A 16,970-nucleotide genomic window follows, 5' to 3' on the forward strand; every position below is an offset into this window, starting at 1 on the left:
GTAGAATGTTTTTCTTTTCATTTTGTTTTATTTTTTAGTAGCTAGTTTTTTAGGAGCAACAGAATCTTCAAGAAACTTATAGGTGCGGAACTTTCTGAGGTAAGAAAAATCCACTTATAGGTGAGTAAATTTTTTTTTATATTAGTCATTGTTGTTCCGTCCAAAACAAAAAAAGATAAAATCCCTTTTAATAATATAACATCTTAACAAGAATTACTAACATTCAGGTGTTTAGGAAGGAATCTAATCTATTCTGCCACTAAACTGCTTCATTGACGTAGCATTCGTTTCCCTCCGGTCATTTATTTACGGTTTCGGGTTCGTAATTAACCTTTTCCCTGTCACTGTCTGTACCATGTCCTTGCTGTTTCGTGATGCTCTTTACTGCATCGCAATTTATTAACGTAGCATCCTTTTTAACTCTTGTTTTAAATTCTAGATTAAAGCTCTGTCTTCCATAAAGTCACATAAATGTCATATGCTAATAAGCAACTCTGTTAACACGCACTGTAATCGCTTTCCGCATGCCATTCCACGCAGGCTTGGCTGCTTTTGCATTTTCCACTATCGAAAGATCGTTTAGAACTTTGACATTATATGGAAAGATCTGTTTTATAGCTTTGCTCTGAATATTCTACGCTTCTCCACACTGCTTCACGCCCGGCTGAACTTTTGCGCGTTCCCAGCGGTGCAATCATTTAAGTCACTGCTAAATCCTCCATTATACATTGTACTGATCTGCCCAACCGCACCGAATCGAACCGATATATGCTAATGTGTGTGCTGCTGTGCGTGTGTTTGAGGATTCTTTTTCGCAAGCCGGAAACATGATTCGCCGAACGGAGCCGATTCTAAATGTCACCGGAACACAATGACCTCACCTTAGTTTGCTCGTGTGGCTGCTAGCGATGGCGCGATGGCGCGAATATGCGGTCGTTCTGTTGCTTCGAACAGAATGCACAGCCCCGCTCGGTTGATCTAGAATTACCAAGAACCGGAACGAGTTCTCGAGCTCTCAATTACGGGCGGTGAAGGTCGGGCACTATTTTTAAAACTTCTGCCCGTCTATCGAACCGATCCCAGATTTTTCCCGCAGACCGAGACGAGAACAAAATGGAACAACGTCATTGATTGCGTTTGTAGATTGCGAGCGGATGCAGGACACAACAGCTAAAACAATGGCTTGGGTGCACAAACAATTCAACATTCATGTCGTGACAGTGTGGGGGAGCTTGCTGCAACTAGGGAAAGATTGGAACGTGCCAGCTACCATATGATTGGTTCATAAATAATCAATGCCAGCTAATTGTTATTATTACTTAGCACATGTTTCCCTTACGCTGCTGCTAGCTCGTGGACAGTACACCAATGTACATACTATTCTAATCCAATCAAGGCTGGAATGTGCCGGAGGGCAATCCGGCTTATGTAACACAACGCAAAGAACCGGACCACTTTAATTGAAATTTATTACCGATCGCCATTCTCTGAATTGTTTGTTTGCCACTGTTAAGCCTGTCAACATTGCGTACGGTGTTCGTTACTCAATAAAAATACGTCTTTAGAGCTTGTTTCTTTTAATTAACACAATCATGCCGTTATGGGAAGCAAATTGACCTGATTATTTTGGCAAAAAGTTTAAGTTGGCCACCGAATTGGCTCCATCCTGCGTTCCAACGTATCGCCAACAGCGTGCAGCAAACAATTAGCAAAAGCGGCTTATCACTTCGCCACTCTCTTACAGTAAATCAACCACCTTCCCCGTAACTAAACCCTGTGTTAAAAATGTAGTTTGCTTGACCTGGAACTACACAGACTGCAAGTAAATGCAGCTTTAATAGCACTATCCCCAAACAAAAATTAAAAAGAAAACCCCTACTGGTCGTGTTCGATTCCTTACTTTGTTTCACACATGCCGGGCGTACTACATACGCCGACACTGAAAACATTCACCGGTGAGTTTGGTAGAAAGTGAAACCAAATCCTTGAGCTGTCTCTTTCGCTGGCTGTGACATTCCTACGTTCACTTCGCCCGGATGCCCAAGGTTGCCCTCAGTCTGCACTGGTGTGGCATTTACTCAGGACGCCCTGCATATGGTGCGCGCGCTGGTGAGTGTTTGACCCCGTGGATCAAGCTCAAAAAGCTTCAGCCCCTCAAGGATGGCCGATCGTATCTGGTGGGCCAACTGATCGGGCGAGTCTACCGAAACCGTCAGGACGCCGTTTGCATCCTGACATTCGACGTTGCTCGGTAACTCGTTCGGATTGCGTTATCTGAATGAACATATTTCAAAGGGGTCCAGTAGACAGTAGACATGTTCAGGTTGATGGTCAAGCATTGAACATTGAGGGTGATTTATGAATCGTGAATTCGCTAGAGGGCTTGTTTGTGTCACGTTTCGTTTGCTGAAGCAGTTTCATATGCACACACAAGGCATTGTAACGAATTCTAAAATCAATGTTTGTTGAGCATGTGAGACAGTGTATTTTTGGTCGATAAAAGGAGGCATATAAGTTGTCAATTCCAATTCATACATAACCCGGCACGCTGTTCCATCCGTGGCGTATGTGGATTCCTCTCCCGAAAAGCATTGCAAAGCACGTAATGTTGTGTTGAGAAAAAAAGTAATAAAACTCGATCTCACTGATATGCCCTATTTATCGCCCAAGTGTAAGAAAAAAAACGCACTGCTCGCCAATCGTCCATAAAAGGGGTGCGTACAAAAACGATCCGTCCAGTTGCTTGTGTAACCATTTTGTTTACATCGCGCAATGATGCACGAGATGACGAATTTGACGACCGCTACACCAAAACAACTGTTAGAGGGACTGTTCCATTTTTGGGGACGTATATCCGCATGGTTCAAGTGTTTGACCAAGATAGAAGAAAAAAAGGCCCAAGGGTCTACGACGAAAGGTGAAACATTTCTTTGCCGATACCACTGCCCTGTAACAGGGGTGAATGATGTAAAAATGATCGTTTCTTTACAAAGCCTCCAGCTGAGAGTTTGCGTGCGTGTTTGTGTTTGTGTTCAATGAAAGCAAAAGTGGTACATTCCCCCCGCCGTACACTAGTGGAACCGACCTTAGCGACTCATCTCTTCTAACGCGCAGCTATAAACCGGTTCAGATCGATCTGATGCACTGTGATGTACGCGCTAGCCAATACTGTTCGCATCCACTAAGCGCAAATTGAAGTAAAACTAAACCAAACGATCCCTTAGATGGTGACACACAAGCACACTCGCACACAAAGATGCTAGAATTTACGCACTCCTCCCAGTGCGGCCCAGCACCACGCGATGGCGCAACCAAACTGCATTCCAACAAACGCGCTTTGATTCTTCTTCTTTTCTTTGCAGTCGCGCAAAACGCAAGGCAACAAAAAACCAAAAAAACTCCCGCGACCAAACAAAACCACCTTGCGGATTAGCGGGCGGACGAACACACCTCCCAAGGCCACCTGTCTTGTTTTAGGCGATTTGTTTTGCTGTTGTTGTTGGCGTTGTTGTTGCCTGAGTTAAAAAAATAGGGAGAGTAGCAGAGTAGGGTGGGGAGGAAATGGGAGCTTTGGTTTCATTTGCACCCCCCCCTCCCCTTTCGGCTTCACACAAACGATCCAATTTCCACTGCAGTAGTTGTCCTCGGGGTTGCGTCCTTCCTATGTGGTTGTTTGCTTCGCACAAGCTTCAAACCGAAGGAAAGACTTCAACGCGTGTGTGCGCGCGCGCGCTCGCCAACAAGCGACGAACCCGGTGGGCCCGGTGAAGACGCAGCCACCGTGCACCGTGCATCCATCCAGGTCGCTCTTCGGTCGATTCGTTCGGCTCGATCGTTCGAATCGTGCCTCACGGGAGGGGGTGGTTTTTTTATGCGAGGGGTGGGGTGTGAAGGGTAGTAGTTGAGGAGAGTGGGGGGTTGGGACAACTTACATGCAGCGGAGCGAGCGAACGAACCGAAACGATGCCGCGCGTCTTTGGCGTCTTTTTTCGAGCGCGTGCGTGTTTAGTTGCGGTTTGGCAGTCGTCGATCACGAAAGCTGTGCGCGCTTGTGCTGTGAGAGTGTGTTTTTTTTATTTCGTGCGCTAAAGTTGCCGCGTGCGTACAGGTGAATGGAGTAGCGTGCAACGGAAGAAGCTGCATCGGATATATGTGTTTTCTGTGAATAAGTTGTGTTTTTACACAGTGAAAATCACTAAACAGTGTGTAAATTTAAATCGAGATTTAAGAACACACATACAAGCGTAACGCCAAAGCTTTCAACATGCAGCCAAACAAGCTCGTGTCACACTGTGTGCGATGGAATCGGATGGGCTTCGTCCTGGCCGTGCTGGTGCTGCTGCTCAGTGAAAGTGTAATTCAGTGTGCAACGCCAAAGGCTCTCGCGGGCAACTCGCACGGTACCAGTAATTATTATTCCCCAAAATCTCCCCTCCATATGTGTGTGTGTGTGTATTTATGATTGTGTGTACGGGTGTGCGCTTCCTTCATTAAACGCATTAACAAAACACGACAGGAGGGATGAAACCGAAAGCAACACCGACCACTGTGGTTGGAGATTTCCTTTCTCTGCCTCTTTATGACATCATGAATTGATAAAACCAGGCAAACGCCTGCTCGACTGAGATGGTAGGAGCTTGTGCCGCTCGACTCGATTAACATAATTATGGCCGAAGAAAGTGACCCTTTACCATCATGCTGATCCAATCGCCTAAGAGCCGGTTCGCCGAAGCACACATGACAGCGGTAGGATGGGGGGGAGGGAGCGCTGCTATCCGGTGTCGCGATTGAGGGCGAGCTGGAATAGGGCCAGGATTATGCCGATATGGTGGATTACGTTACCGATCGCGCTGGATCGATTCACAGTTGGATTCGACTTTCTGCTCGCTGGGAACGGCCGTCGGGGAGGTCGGGGTGGGATTCCGTCAATGTTATGCTACCGCAGTTTACATGTCCTTTCGCAATAATGACCTTAATTGCATGGGCCACCGTTGTGCACCGGGTGTTTTGTTTGAAACTTGATCTCGCAACGGCGCGGTACGGTGCGGTATGCGCCATTTCCCATCCACTCAGTCACTCTCGATTTCAGTCGATCGACGGCTGCGTGCTGCGTTCAGTGGCGGTGCTTACGCTGCGTGAAGCGCGTAAAGTATGTGCCCGAAATGGCGCCATCTCGTCGATGGCGCAAACTTCCGGTAGGTCTGTCGAACCGAAGGGTTTGGTTTTTGTGGCGGCAATCGGTCGTAATGCATGTGCCCTTTTGCTTCGGCTGTCGCTGCAAAGGTTTAATCATTATTGGTAAATTTTCACACGTTCAAGGCTGTTCTAGTTGGCGTTTGTTTTCGCACGGAATGCTTGTGTTGGGAAGTTAAATAAATTCCAGTTTGTTTGGAACTATAGATAAGATTTTTTTCATTGTTGTTAGATTTTTAAGCTTCATAATATCTGCTTTGAACGGTTGTTTCAAAAGAAAATTAATCAATTTGAAGCATTGCACAGAGTTATTGTTTTTTTTTAATTTTCATAAAAGTGTTTTGAGGATTTTTTCTGTGGATATTTCAAAATTTTTTAAAATAGTCTAAATGTTCTATTTACATTTTTCAAATATGTATTTGAAAACAGTGAATAATCCGAGGGACGATCACAAAAATATCTAAAGCTGTCAACCATAATTCCTCTCTAATAAATCTTATGTTATGAACCTCTTCTCCAAACTGGTTTTTGTAAATTTCGCTTCAACCATTGGAAAAGGCGAGCTCTTGTCAAATTCTTTCTGATTGATTTTATATGTAATTTGTAAATTCATAACAGTTTTTACATGTTTGATTTTAATAAAGTTGAATAATTCAAAACAAGATTTTCAAATAATATATAAAATAAATAAGTACTTTTACTGTAAAAATTATGAACAAATCAGATAAAAAATTAAAAATATAACTTTGTAAAATATGGTCTTGTTTGTTTGATCATATAAATGTCTTTCCTTAACGGGGCACATTTTAGTAGTTTAATGCAATATTGAAATGAAGACGCTTAACAAATGAAACATCATTAACCTTCGATTAAACCAACTCCATTCAAGTTTGCCTGTCGACGCGGTCAAATTTGCTAATAAATTGACCTAACCTTTGCAACGAAACGCTCAACCATCCATCAAACACCTCTGTCCATGCGTTCGAATGGTTTAATCAAACATACGTTAAACCTCGCAGCATCTATGAGCTAATGTGATCATCTATTACCGGCACCGACACATTACCTCTGTCTTTGCAACATTCCTACGCATGAACTCTCACATAAGCCCACAGCTGGAGCTGAAGAACGGGTTTGAAACTCCGCTACGTAAATAATGATCACGCGATCCTCGCACCCTTTTCTGCCACTTTTGGAGCAGTGGAATAATTTCTCAACCCATCAAAAGAAGGCGAAGTGAAAAAACAAATGCTTTGTATCAATCAGGCGTGCGTGTGCAGATGTTGTCATCAGCATTGGGACACACGCTTAATCGGACACGTGGCACGCATCAATTCATGCAGTCGGCGGAAAATCAACAAAAGGAATTGTGCTCAATGTTTGGCCAACCAAACCGTGTACAATAGACAATTGTAACGTGCTTCGACGGCACGCAGCATCCATTTAACGCACCGAGATTACTTCATGTATCGATAATGCTCACACCCAGCTCCACTGTCAGTCGGTACGGGGGAAGTTAAGCTGGCTCGAATTAATTGTCTTCAGAAGTAGACATATGGTCGGTGGAGAGTTTGATGCATTATTGGTACCACTACGGACCAAACGACCAACCTGTTGAACCGGCGGTTACACTTCCTTACTGTTTGGTGTTTCGAACGTTTCGTAACCTGGCATTGGGGCACCATACAATTTCGTTCGGGCTGCCCTAGGCCGCCTAGATGAACCTTACATATATCCTCTCACCTTCAAAATCACTCTTGTCAGCTCCCAGCATCCCATTATGGATGACCATGTGAATTTAATGACATTTTGATCGTCACAACTTCTTTATTCTCTGGTTAAGACTTTTCCCATCGTCTCACCCGTAGCTTTTTTACAACCTGCAATCCCCCCGAATGAAGGCCCAATTCCTCGTTCGATGGACGATTGCTGTTTGGGTCGGCAGTAAACGACACAATACAGTTAATGGAATGAAATGGAAATGTGTACGGCTGGTCGGTCATCTGCAAAGGCAGCAGTAAACGCGATGACCCTTTCCGGCCATCACTAAGTGCTGTTTTTGATTGGATTCGTTATGAACTGAATAATTTTTAGAGGCCAACGCAGGGAAGCGCTAAGATGCGACATACAACCGCCGACGGTGCCTTGGATCGCCTCGGGATCGGGTGATCAGGTTTCATGGACGTATCCTTCTCCCCGGGGGCAGAATGTTGGTGAGTCTTTGATCACGAAAAGATACCTAATGACTGATGGATACCTGTTCAATCGACCGACGCAACAATGACATCGTATGGTTATGAAAAGGTATAAACCATTGTCCATTAGGATGGGTATCATTATACTTTAGGAATGATAAATGGGTTGATATTTGTACTTCTGGTCAGTAATGTGTCATAAGCAAGCAGTTTGAAATTGAATTTTATAATGTCACTGATATTTGCACATCAAACAGAATCTGTTCGCCGAATTTCGGAAAGCCTTTCATGTCACATGTGTTCAACAGCACTAGACAAAAGCGCAAATAGCTGCCCGTTGACTTCAAATACTGACCTTAACCGCTTCATCGCTGTACGCCTTCATGCTGTTTACAATGTCCAACAATATTACCGGACAATCGATTTCGAGAGCCTTCAAATTGGCATGTTGGCACATTTCCTCGTTGGCACCGTAACGATCAAGTGGTTTCGGCAGCACTATTTCCTCAAGACCGTACCATGTTTGCAAGCAGGTACCGCATCAGCATCAACTTTGTCACCGCTCCGTGAAATAAATGTCAAGGCGTTAACTGCGCTCACAATTAGGCTCCCATTAACCTCCGAAAAAAGGAGGACACTAGCGGATGTCACGGCACTGGACGGTACTTCGGTGTAAAGAGTAAGCGCCTTTTTTAGGAGCTCATCACCTTTCCTTTATGTTAAAAATAAAATGAAATCAAGTTTTTCGAGTACCTCGCTCGGTGGTTCCGTCTTCGCACGAGAATGTCAAAATTGAATTATACACCATCCTCCTCTCTCCGCGCCCTCCGCCTTCCCGTACCGAGTATTACGCAATTGGGCACCGAATGGGACTTGGGCATTGGAATGGAGATGGTGGTGAGACCGGTGGTTGGTTGCTCGTCCAATTCACCCAACTACAACAGCAGCAGCACCGCGGCCGTATGCTTACATAAGTAGCGCCTGCTTTAAATGGACAGAGATCACGAAATGTTGAGCTCCTGCCGGGACCGGAGCGTGAGGTTTGGGTATGACCGGTATGTGATCGGCATCGGTATGGCGAAGGTTGAGAAATGCGATCATATTTCAGCGTCTCGTCCTCGCTGCTAAGCTTGGTGCTTGTTCGCATAATGCTTCTACATGACTGGTACCTAGCTTCTGGCAATTTCCGGAGATGAATCCGATAATAGGGAGTAAATTAGGTTTCATATTGCTATCAATTATAGTAATATTATTTTGATGTTTTCAGATCCTGCTTGAGTTGCAAAGAAGAAGACATTAGAGATTAACATTTTCATAATATATTCCGTTTGGTTTGGATACCAAAACTAAAGGGGAATTATAAACGTTGCTTATATCACTTTAAATCTGTACTTCAATGAAAGGTTATAGTATTTTCTTCTCAATGTCGAAGATCACGCAATGTATGCCTTTTACTTCGTTAAAGAGTAGGTTTAATATGTTCAGAAAAAATCTATAATGTTTTGTCTATAGTTCTCTGAAATTACTATTAAATTAAAATTCTTGGTCAAATGATGTTGTGGAATTTGAACGCATGTTCTAGGAGCTCAAATCAATCATATTTACCAGCAGAATGTGGTTGTTAATCAAACAACTCGTTCGACATGCAAATTAACAGTATTAATTTTATTTAGCTGTCAACTGAAAACATCTTCATCTGTTATGTGAATAAACATGGAGGCAGTTTTGCATTGTCTACAAAGTCCCTTGTAGCCACAGAGTACAACCACACGAACATATTACTTCCATCCCTTGACCGAAGAGTCTCTCACCGGTCAGACTCCTTTCACTACGGGGGCTGGTAATAATATTCCTTGTAATATTTCACACATTTTCAAACTCCACCGCACACTGTGGACCTTGGTACGTCCACTGCAAGTAAGACTGGCCCATCTGGACCAAGCTCGGTTGTGGAAAGAATTTAATTAATGCGCAACCACATAGCACAGATCCTCCCGAGCTTCAGAGCTACGTTCGGATGACCTTAACCTTAATGCACCTGCATATACGTTGTCTGCCCCGTCTGCGTGCAGGCTAGTTCTTCCCCCATGTGCCTCATGATCGTAGAGGAAGTGGCAGGGGTTAGGGAAGAATGTTTGTCCCTCGGGTGGACGCTGATGATCGATCGATGTCTATGGCATTCTGTTCACGGTGCAAGATTTCGTATGTCATGGTTCATCTAATTTGCCATGTGTTTAAACTGTCTTCAGCTTGCAACAGCCTGCCAAAAAACAGAATTGCCTCTCATATCTTGCTAATACCATTTTATCGAGATTCTATTCAAATGAACCCGCACGCCACCACACGCGATCCAATTCGGCATGCAACCAGCTCGATCAGACGAAAACGATAATTCGTTTTCTTCTGTAGCTTTTGTCTTGCTTTTCATCCTCGCTCAATCCTAATGAATCTTCAAAGCTTGGCCTTCTTCTCAGTGACTGATGGTTTAGTGGTTTCTAATTTGTCAGGAGCAAAATCAAACGACAAACGTAGCACTAGTAGGGGCGCAGGACAATAGCCATCTTGGTGAAAGCCAAGCGGATGTGAAATAATTACAAATGAAGCAATTAATACCAGTCCAGTGGGTGAGTGTTATGTATCGTAAAGTGGTGCGTGATTAAGCTATTAAGCTATTTTCAGTTCCACTGTCGCCACACATAATCATCGTTTGTTTTGCCAGTCACTTTAAAGTCTGCGAACTAGAGTAAGCATTAAGTCTTATCTCATTCCGTCCTGCGACTCGGGAAGAAATACGACATGGGCACGAATGGTTTGGACCGGATTGAATATGTATGGGGCTTTCAAATCAAATCCTATTTTTGTGCCGGCATTAATTAATCTACTTTGTTTAAATGAGACTCAAAAGCGGAAATTGATTTGATTTTAAAATTTCAAACCACAAAGATAACTATGAAACAAATGAATACGCCACAAATGGTAATTAGTGTGGTAATACGTAAATGAAAGTAAATATAGAAATGGCTTTAGGTTGTCATCTATTAACTTTAAAGATATTCATATTATAATATCTCAATAAGGCTAATAAAACGTTGTTAATATGCATTAAATTTTATAAACAGTGACCAAACCCTATTTTAAGTACAAACATATACATCTTAATGCTTATTGAAACCGATCAAATATTTATGTTTAGCTGTTTAAAAATTCTCATTCAATAAGCCATAATAATGGAAAAAATAAAATTAAATAAATAAATAATAAGATTATATAAACTTCTGAACCAATTTCATTCCGTTTAAACGACACCAATTACAATGACAATTTCAGGAGTATTAGTGTTAAGAACTTGTTATAATCAAGGACTTTCACGAAATAAGGTACGAAAACAGAAAGACAAATATAAAACACTATCGATTCATGTAAAAACTAAATGTTGTAATAATGATGTAATTTTGTTTATTATTCAGGTGAGACAAAATTGCCGTTTTGCTTACAATAAGGACTTTATGATGAATAGTAACTAGCTGATTTGCATTCTATTTTTAAAGAATAGAATAGGATCATTATTATTTATTTATACCTTTGCCATTTTGTGCGAATAATAATCAATGTTTTCTGTCGTTAATAACTAACATACTCTTTCGCTTTATGCATTTTCCTAGATCTAGCTCTAGTCTTAAATATATTGTGGACTGAGCCAACTGTAATGTTTGTTACACTAACATTAAACAGCATGTTGGACTATGCTGCGTTTCGTGGGCTCGTTGCATACAGAACAGGAACCCTTAGGGGATATGTTACAAAGTTTTTCAATTTGACCATTCGTAAGATGGATCCGACCATACGCGTTCGATACATTACTCATTGAATTTTCGAATGAATCTTTTGCAACATTGATTTCCCTTGAATTTTTTGGTTTTTCTGTTTTAAATTTCAATACGGAGAGCCATGTAATCTTAATTGTAATAAATCGCTCAGCAAATAATCAATAATTCGAATAGATATTTTTAATTTCTTTCAACTTCTAATAATAATGTTCTAGACAAACAAAAAAGACAAATGTTAACATTCAACTTGTATTGTTTTATACAAAACAAATCTTTTTGTGTGTTGTGCGTAGTTTATGCGTAGTTTTGTAGCTCTTCGATGCACAGTATAATACTAAAACGAATACCTTTTACATTCTCCTATCACAGACTGTCCGAACTGCGTTGAAGAATCATCTGCACCGCCGCGATGGACTATGCCGCTGCTGAAGCTTGGCGAAAAGCGTTACTATCTCAGCATTTTCTTCAAGGTATAGAGATACATTTTAATGTCGCAAATACAAATTACTTAAAAGCAATGTATTATCATTCTGCTGCAGGCAAATTGGTTCAAGGCGCTGCAGTACTGTCGGTTCCATGGAATGCAGCTTGCGAGCATACAGACGCAGGAAGAAAACGATCGGTTGGAGAAATACGTAAAGGATTACGGTAAGATGCACGATTCCAGTTGGTTTGGTCAGTCATGCAATAACTCGCTCCATAACTTCCTCTCCACTCTTGCTCCCCAGGTCTCGCCACCGAACACTTCTGGACCTCCGGTACCGATCTGGCCGAGGAGGGCAGCTTCTTCTGGGTGTCGAACGGTCGACCGCTTTCCTTCACCAACTGGAACGCCGGTGAACCGAACAACTTCCGCTACGAAAACGGCGAGGAGGAGCACTGTCTCGAGCTGTGGAACCGGGACGGCAAGGGTCTGAAATGGAACGACACACCCTGCAGCTTCGAGACGTACTTCATCTGCGAGGTCTAAGCGCCCGCGTACCGGACTGTGACTGTGTTTATCCGATTGCCCATACCCCTCTTCCTACTGCACTTTCGAGCTGCTGTGGCTCGGAAGTGATCATAGTTCTTGCCGGTTTTTCTTCTCTCATGCTGTCATGCTGTGTATTGTGTTCAAACGAAGTGTTTCGTTCCAAATCAGTGGGCGAAATGGACGAAAAACAACAGGCTTGGGGTGGGGTACGGAAGGCGGCAGATGGTCGTGACCATTCGGCACCTCACGCACGTCGCCCCTTAAAGTCGCTCAGCTTTTTTACTCTAACGTGTAGTATTTATATAGCTCATATACACATATACGAGATCAATTCCAGTGACCACGATGGCCGCCGGCTGGCGTGGAGCACGGAGAGTGAGAGACAACAACGACATAAGAAAACTAGTGATTTAAGTAAGCTCTTCCCCATTCTCATGCTCTGGTTTTTGAAAGCGGTGTTAGTGGTCGCGTGCAGTTAGTAGATGCTGTAGGTTATTTTTAAAACACAATTTATTCTTTCCTCTTTCTTTGCCTATTTTTATGTTCTTTTCCTAATGATTTTAGTGAATCGTGAATGTCCTCTACTGTTTACTATCAGTTTAATGGTTCTGTTTTCTTTCCTTTGTTTTCTTTTTTACCTCGGCATCTCGTGTCTGTTTCCTGCGCTTGTTCGCTCTCCACCACGTTTTTAAGTGTATGTACATAAGGTTTCGCATTACTGGCCAGCAATGTGTAGTTTAATTAATAAAAGAATACTTGCCAAAAAGTTTTAAGTGTTTTTTAATTATTGTCAACTTAAAATAAGTAAAGAGTAATAAAAATATTACTAAACATACAAAAATAAAATCAAGAAAGAAATAAGAAAATGACATAAAACAGTGAGTGGAACAACTAAAAGTACAGCTATATTTTTTTAAATTAATACAAACAAGTTAAGGAATTAAGAAAGCAACATATATTGTTTGTATCAATTGGTTATATGAATCTGCTTCTTCTTCTTTGGCACAACAAATGTGTTTCTCTTCAACCTTTCGTTTTTATTATTTTTTGTTGTCTTATGAAATATTTTTTGCGTATAAATTGTGAATAATTTCCTTTGTTTAAATAAAAGCGTACAGCCAATAAACCAAGTCTATACTTTAAATTTATTTTTTTAAACTACGACAATTTCGTATTGAAATATAAATATAACAAATTGGTGGCTTTTTGATTAATTAAGTTTAACGAGTCAAAAAATTAAAAATGATGCATTTTTTTTGCATTCCAAAATTTAATGACTTTTCCCGCGCATTATTGATTTTTTTTAGAAAATTTTCACCATTAATAAAATAAAAAATCTACCAAATATATAGTTGTTGTTTATTAATTTTTTTATGAATTCAAATTAATGACTAATTATTGATCTACAATAACAATTTTAAAATTTTTTTTCTTTCACAATACTATTCCACACGCGATAAATGTTAATAAGTTTACTTCAATGATTCAGCAAGGGACCGACGGGAATCCCAAGCCTTATCACCCTAGACTGACCTGTCTGTAGCCTTCTTCACGCATACCTCTTATCATCGCATCCCAACCGCAGTTGCACAGAAGGTGCTTCTACGATCATTCAAGCTCACTCTCATAAAACGTATAGTCTTTAGAAGTTTGTGTGGTTTTCTGTACTGTTATACTGTATTCCTTTTTACAGAAAAAGTGGCAAAACAATTTTAAAATGAATTTAATGATCACAATTCTAATTGCTCTCATCACAGTGGTTCGTGGTGACCTATCGGTTCCTAAAACTGTGGATGGTAAGATTTATGGAGTTTTCGTTATGGTCCAATTTAGTTCCTATCCAAGCAATAATTTTTGTTATAACTATTTCCAGATATTCTTCAACAAAACCCATGCCTTTGCCCGTGCAAACCATTCGAGGAGAAAGAATACTTCATTCCCATCAGTCGGGTAGAATAGAATTCCAAACCGTATCCAAATGTAACCTACACTTTTATCACCCATTCCATCCTTCGCAGACGAGCGACTGGTTTGGTGCCGTTGCCTACTGCCACAGCGTTGGCATGGAGCTGGCCGAGGTGCTGAACGAAGACGAAGCACGAGCCATGGGCGAAGTGATCGCGGAGGAAGAATCCGACTCGGATGACGAGTTTTACTGGATCGGAGCGAATGATCTCGGCGTGCAGGGTACTTACCGGTGGGCATTAACTGGACGGCCAGTGTTGTACAGCCAATGGGCTGCAGGTGAACCGAACCATGCTCGCGGTGAGAATGGCCAACAGCCCGCTGAACGATGCGTCGCTGTTGCGATGGACAAGTACGAGTGGAACGATTTCCAATGTACGCAGCAGAAGCCGTTCATCTGTCAACAGTTCCGAAAACATTGAAAAGTGTGAATAAATCGTGCGTTTTCTCGGTAGAAACATTTGAGGAGTTTATTTTCAATGCTATGTATGCATTGGTCCCATTAATCTTCTAATATTCACAAATAAATTGTCTCGGTTCATCATCGCAAGAGGTCGCAACCCAGCTCATTGTAGAGCCCTGTATATAAACACAGAATGGCTCCACTCTATTATTGGCCGGCGCTACCCCATCAGCCCACTCAGCAGATTCTTTCACCTCCTGATCAGTGAGACCCCATCGAAGCCCCTGTCCGGCGATCAAACTATTCGCTCCGATCCAGTACGGTATTTTGCTTCTTTTCTGCGATCGTGTCAGTCTTCGATCTCCGTCCAGATGAAGCTGCAATAATTGGCGCTCGTTGGTATCCTTTATCGTAGCGATCGACATTCCGATCGAGCTGCAGTAGGACACGGCATCGAACCAATTCAACTGAAATGAGACAAATAATGGCTTACTTGCACTTGCAATGATTACGCCCTACATTTTGATCTACTTACACGTAAATTTGGCGTGGTGTACAGCTTTCCTCCTCTTGGATTGCCGCACGGACAAACGCACAGGTTTTGGGTAATCATTTCTGTGAAGAAATGAAAAAACATTTTTTACATATCGTCCTACGATTGGTTTTTGCTGCTTACCGCGCGCTGTAGTAGCCCTGTACCCGTGCGTAGAAACGATTAGACAAACGAGGCTAATCCCAATGCTGCTAACAAATATGTTTGAGATCTGCATCGAAACTGGGTAAAATGTTTATCTTTCAAGGATGAAATGTTATGTTAATAAAGAACAAACGCTCCTCCCTTCTTTCACTGCTCACTATGAATGTGCTTTGTAAAGAATCTATTGCACTGATCGATCTTTGTAAAGCATACTGCCGCTCTCGTATCGCTACTGCGCGAGAGCAAAGTAGCGAATAGCATGGAAAAGGCACTCAATTTCAAAACAAATACTGCGTGAATCCTCCTAGAGATAAGTTTTGTTTTTGTAGCAATATTTGCTGGAGTAGTGATTAAAAATGTTTCAAAATAAAATAAAGCCATTCTACGCCAACGCCCCGCTATGTCCTAAAATATGACATGTGTCGTGAAGGAATGAGAATTAATGTATAAAAAGTGTGATATTTCTGTAATAATATAGATGGAATAACATAAGTTTAGATTGCATATATATTTCCAATTGTTTGCCAACTTTAAAGTTTTTGCGCTTATTTTTAATGAAAAAATAGTAGTTTTTCTTTGGAGTCCATTTTAGCGTATGCTAAATAGCTAAATAGAATCAAACATCCCGGTGGCTCGTTTCAACAGCGCTTAAGCACTCTTATCCTATTGTACATTGTTTTTATTTACATTATTTTTTCAAAAAAAATCTCAATGTATTATACTATGGTTTATGTGGATTTATGTTGATAAATTCATCAAATTTACAGTATAATCCCTATCACTTCACTACTTTTTAACTTTTTCTACAAATCGTGATATTCATTGTTAATACAACATTATTAATATATTGTTAATAAACAACTACAAAATTCCTCTGACTTCATATCATATTCTTCTCTTAAAGATCCATTATACCTTTTTATTTCTTAAACCACAACAAACTATGAGTTTTTCGTTAAACAACTCCTAATCAGCAAACCCAGTAAAATAGTAGGTTACATTGGCCAACACAATTTTAAAACGACACTTATGATCCAGGGGTAAATATTACAAAAATAGCACCATTCCTAATGTTGCTCTTTATTCATTTATTTTTTAATCCTAACCAGACAAGAATACCGGCTTCAAAAGGAGTACAAGTTGAAGCTTGAATGGGAATTGATTTTTTTTTAATTTATTTCTCGTAAGAACAGCCTAATTGGCCGTATCATTTAAAAACAAGAATTTATGAAGATTTATTTAATTTCATTGAGGGAGGTAGGTAAAGACGGTCATGTTAAGGAGAATATAAAAAGGAATATAGTAATACAATGACCATGTGACCTTTTCTTACACTCATGTTGTATCAGAAAATGTGTTGAAACTTTTAAGTTTATTATGATTTTTGTGTTTTTTAATGACATAAAATCATGGTTTTTTGAAATCCTCAATTTTGAAATCAGTTTTGAAATCCTCGGGTAAGACGGACACCTGATTTGGAAAAGAGGGGCACCATGAAATGTAAGATGGACACTTTTTTGAACACGTTTAAAATTGAAGAGTTTTATCACCCATTGCTTTCGACGTCCTGGAACGTACATAAATCAATTTTTGTCTAACTACAACGACGTTTCATTCAGCCGTGAATTTAGGAATTGTAAGCACTGCTTGTAACATATCGTAGAATGAAGAATCTAAGGCATGTTCATTTGAGAATCTAAGGATCGGGCACTAGCAC

At 41.1% G+C, this 16,970-nt stretch overlaps 3 protein-coding genes across 4 annotated transcripts; 2 read left to right on the top strand and 1 right to left on the bottom strand.

Annotated features, from left to right (window-relative positions):
* Positions 1 to 3,994: 3,994 nt before the first annotated feature.
* Positions 3,995 to 12,957, top strand: LOC120895435 (C-type lectin 37Db-like). Of its 2 annotated transcripts, none has more exons than XM_040298798.1 (4): positions 3,995 to 4,406; positions 11,585 to 11,685; positions 11,755 to 11,863; positions 11,944 to 12,957. In XM_040298798.1, the coding sequence occupies exons 1-4, from the start codon at positions 4,265 to 4,267 to the stop codon at positions 12,183 to 12,185; spliced, it is 594 nt and encodes a 197-aa protein (XP_040154732.1). In that variant the 5' UTR covers positions 3,995 to 4,264; the 3' UTR covers positions 12,186 to 12,957. The 2 variants fall into 2 exon arrangements, with proteins under 2 accessions (XP_040154732.1, XP_040154733.1); XM_040298799.1 differs by having other exon boundaries at positions 3,995 to 4,400.
* Positions 12,958 to 13,746: 789 nt separating this feature from the next.
* LOC120896434 (C-type lectin 37Db-like) lies at positions 13,747 to 14,626 on the top strand. Its single transcript, XM_040300558.1, has 3 exons — positions 13,747 to 13,984; positions 14,062 to 14,138; positions 14,207 to 14,626. Exons 1-3 carry the CDS (start codon positions 13,906 to 13,908, stop codon positions 14,573 to 14,575), a joined length of 525 nt encoding a protein of 174 aa, XP_040156492.1. The 5' UTR covers positions 13,747 to 13,905; the 3' UTR covers positions 14,576 to 14,626.
* LOC120896433 lies at positions 14,597 to 15,500 on the bottom strand. Its single transcript, XM_040300557.1, has 3 exons — positions 15,233 to 15,500; positions 15,092 to 15,171; positions 14,597 to 15,023 (listed from the first exon to the last, which is right to left on the bottom strand). Exons 1-3 carry the CDS (start codon positions 15,324 to 15,326, stop codon positions 14,664 to 14,666), a joined length of 534 nt encoding a protein of 177 aa, XP_040156491.1. The 5' UTR covers positions 15,327 to 15,500; the 3' UTR covers positions 14,597 to 14,663.
* Positions 15,501 to 16,970: the final 1,470 nt, after the last annotated feature.

Source organism: Anopheles arabiensis, chromosome 2, assembly GCF_016920715.1.
Source record: "Anopheles arabiensis isolate DONGOLA chromosome 2, AaraD3, whole genome shotgun sequence".
Classification (NCBI taxonomy): Eukaryota; Metazoa; Arthropoda; class Insecta; order Diptera; family Culicidae; genus Anopheles; species Anopheles arabiensis.

What these genes read in the sequence shown, in the direction of transcription:
- LOC120896434 (XM_040300558.1), top strand. Translation starts at nt 13,906, where the DNA reads ATGAATTTAATGATCACAATTCTAATTGCTCTCATCACAGTGGTTCGT. An exon ending in GGTTCCTAAAACTGTGGATG is followed by an intron (nt 13,985 to 14,061) that starts GTAAGATTTATG and finishes AACTATTTCCAG; the next exon opens with ATATTCTTCAACAAAACCCA. An exon ending in ACTTCATTCCCATCAGTCGG is followed by an intron (nt 14,139 to 14,206) that starts GTAGAATAGAAT and finishes CATCCTTCGCAG; the next exon opens with ACGAGCGACTGGTTTGGTGC.
- LOC120895435 (XM_040298798.1), top strand. Translation starts at nt 4,265, where the DNA reads ATGCAGCCAAACAAGCTCGTGTCACACTGTGTGCGATGGAATCGGATG. An exon ending in GGGCAACTCGCACGGTACCA is followed by an intron (nt 4,407 to 11,584) that starts GTAATTATTATT and finishes CTCCTATCACAG; the next exon opens with ACTGTCCGAACTGCGTTGAA. An exon ending in GAAATACGTAAAGGATTACG is followed by an intron (nt 11,864 to 11,943) that starts GTAAGATGCACG and finishes CTTGCTCCCCAG; the next exon opens with GTCTCGCCACCGAACACTTC.
- LOC120896433 (XM_040300557.1), bottom strand. Translation starts at nt 15,326, where the DNA reads ATGCAGATCTCAAACATATTTGTTAGCAGCATTGGGATTAGCCTCGTT. An exon ending in CAGGGCTACTACAGCGCGCG is followed by an intron (nt 15,172 to 15,232) that starts GTAAGCAGCAAA and finishes ATTTCTTCACAG; the next exon opens with AAATGATTACCCAAAACCTG. An exon ending in ACACCACGCCAAATTTACGT is followed by an intron (nt 15,024 to 15,091) that starts GTAAGTAGATCA and finishes GTCTCATTTCAG; the next exon opens with TTGAATTGGTTCGATGCCGT.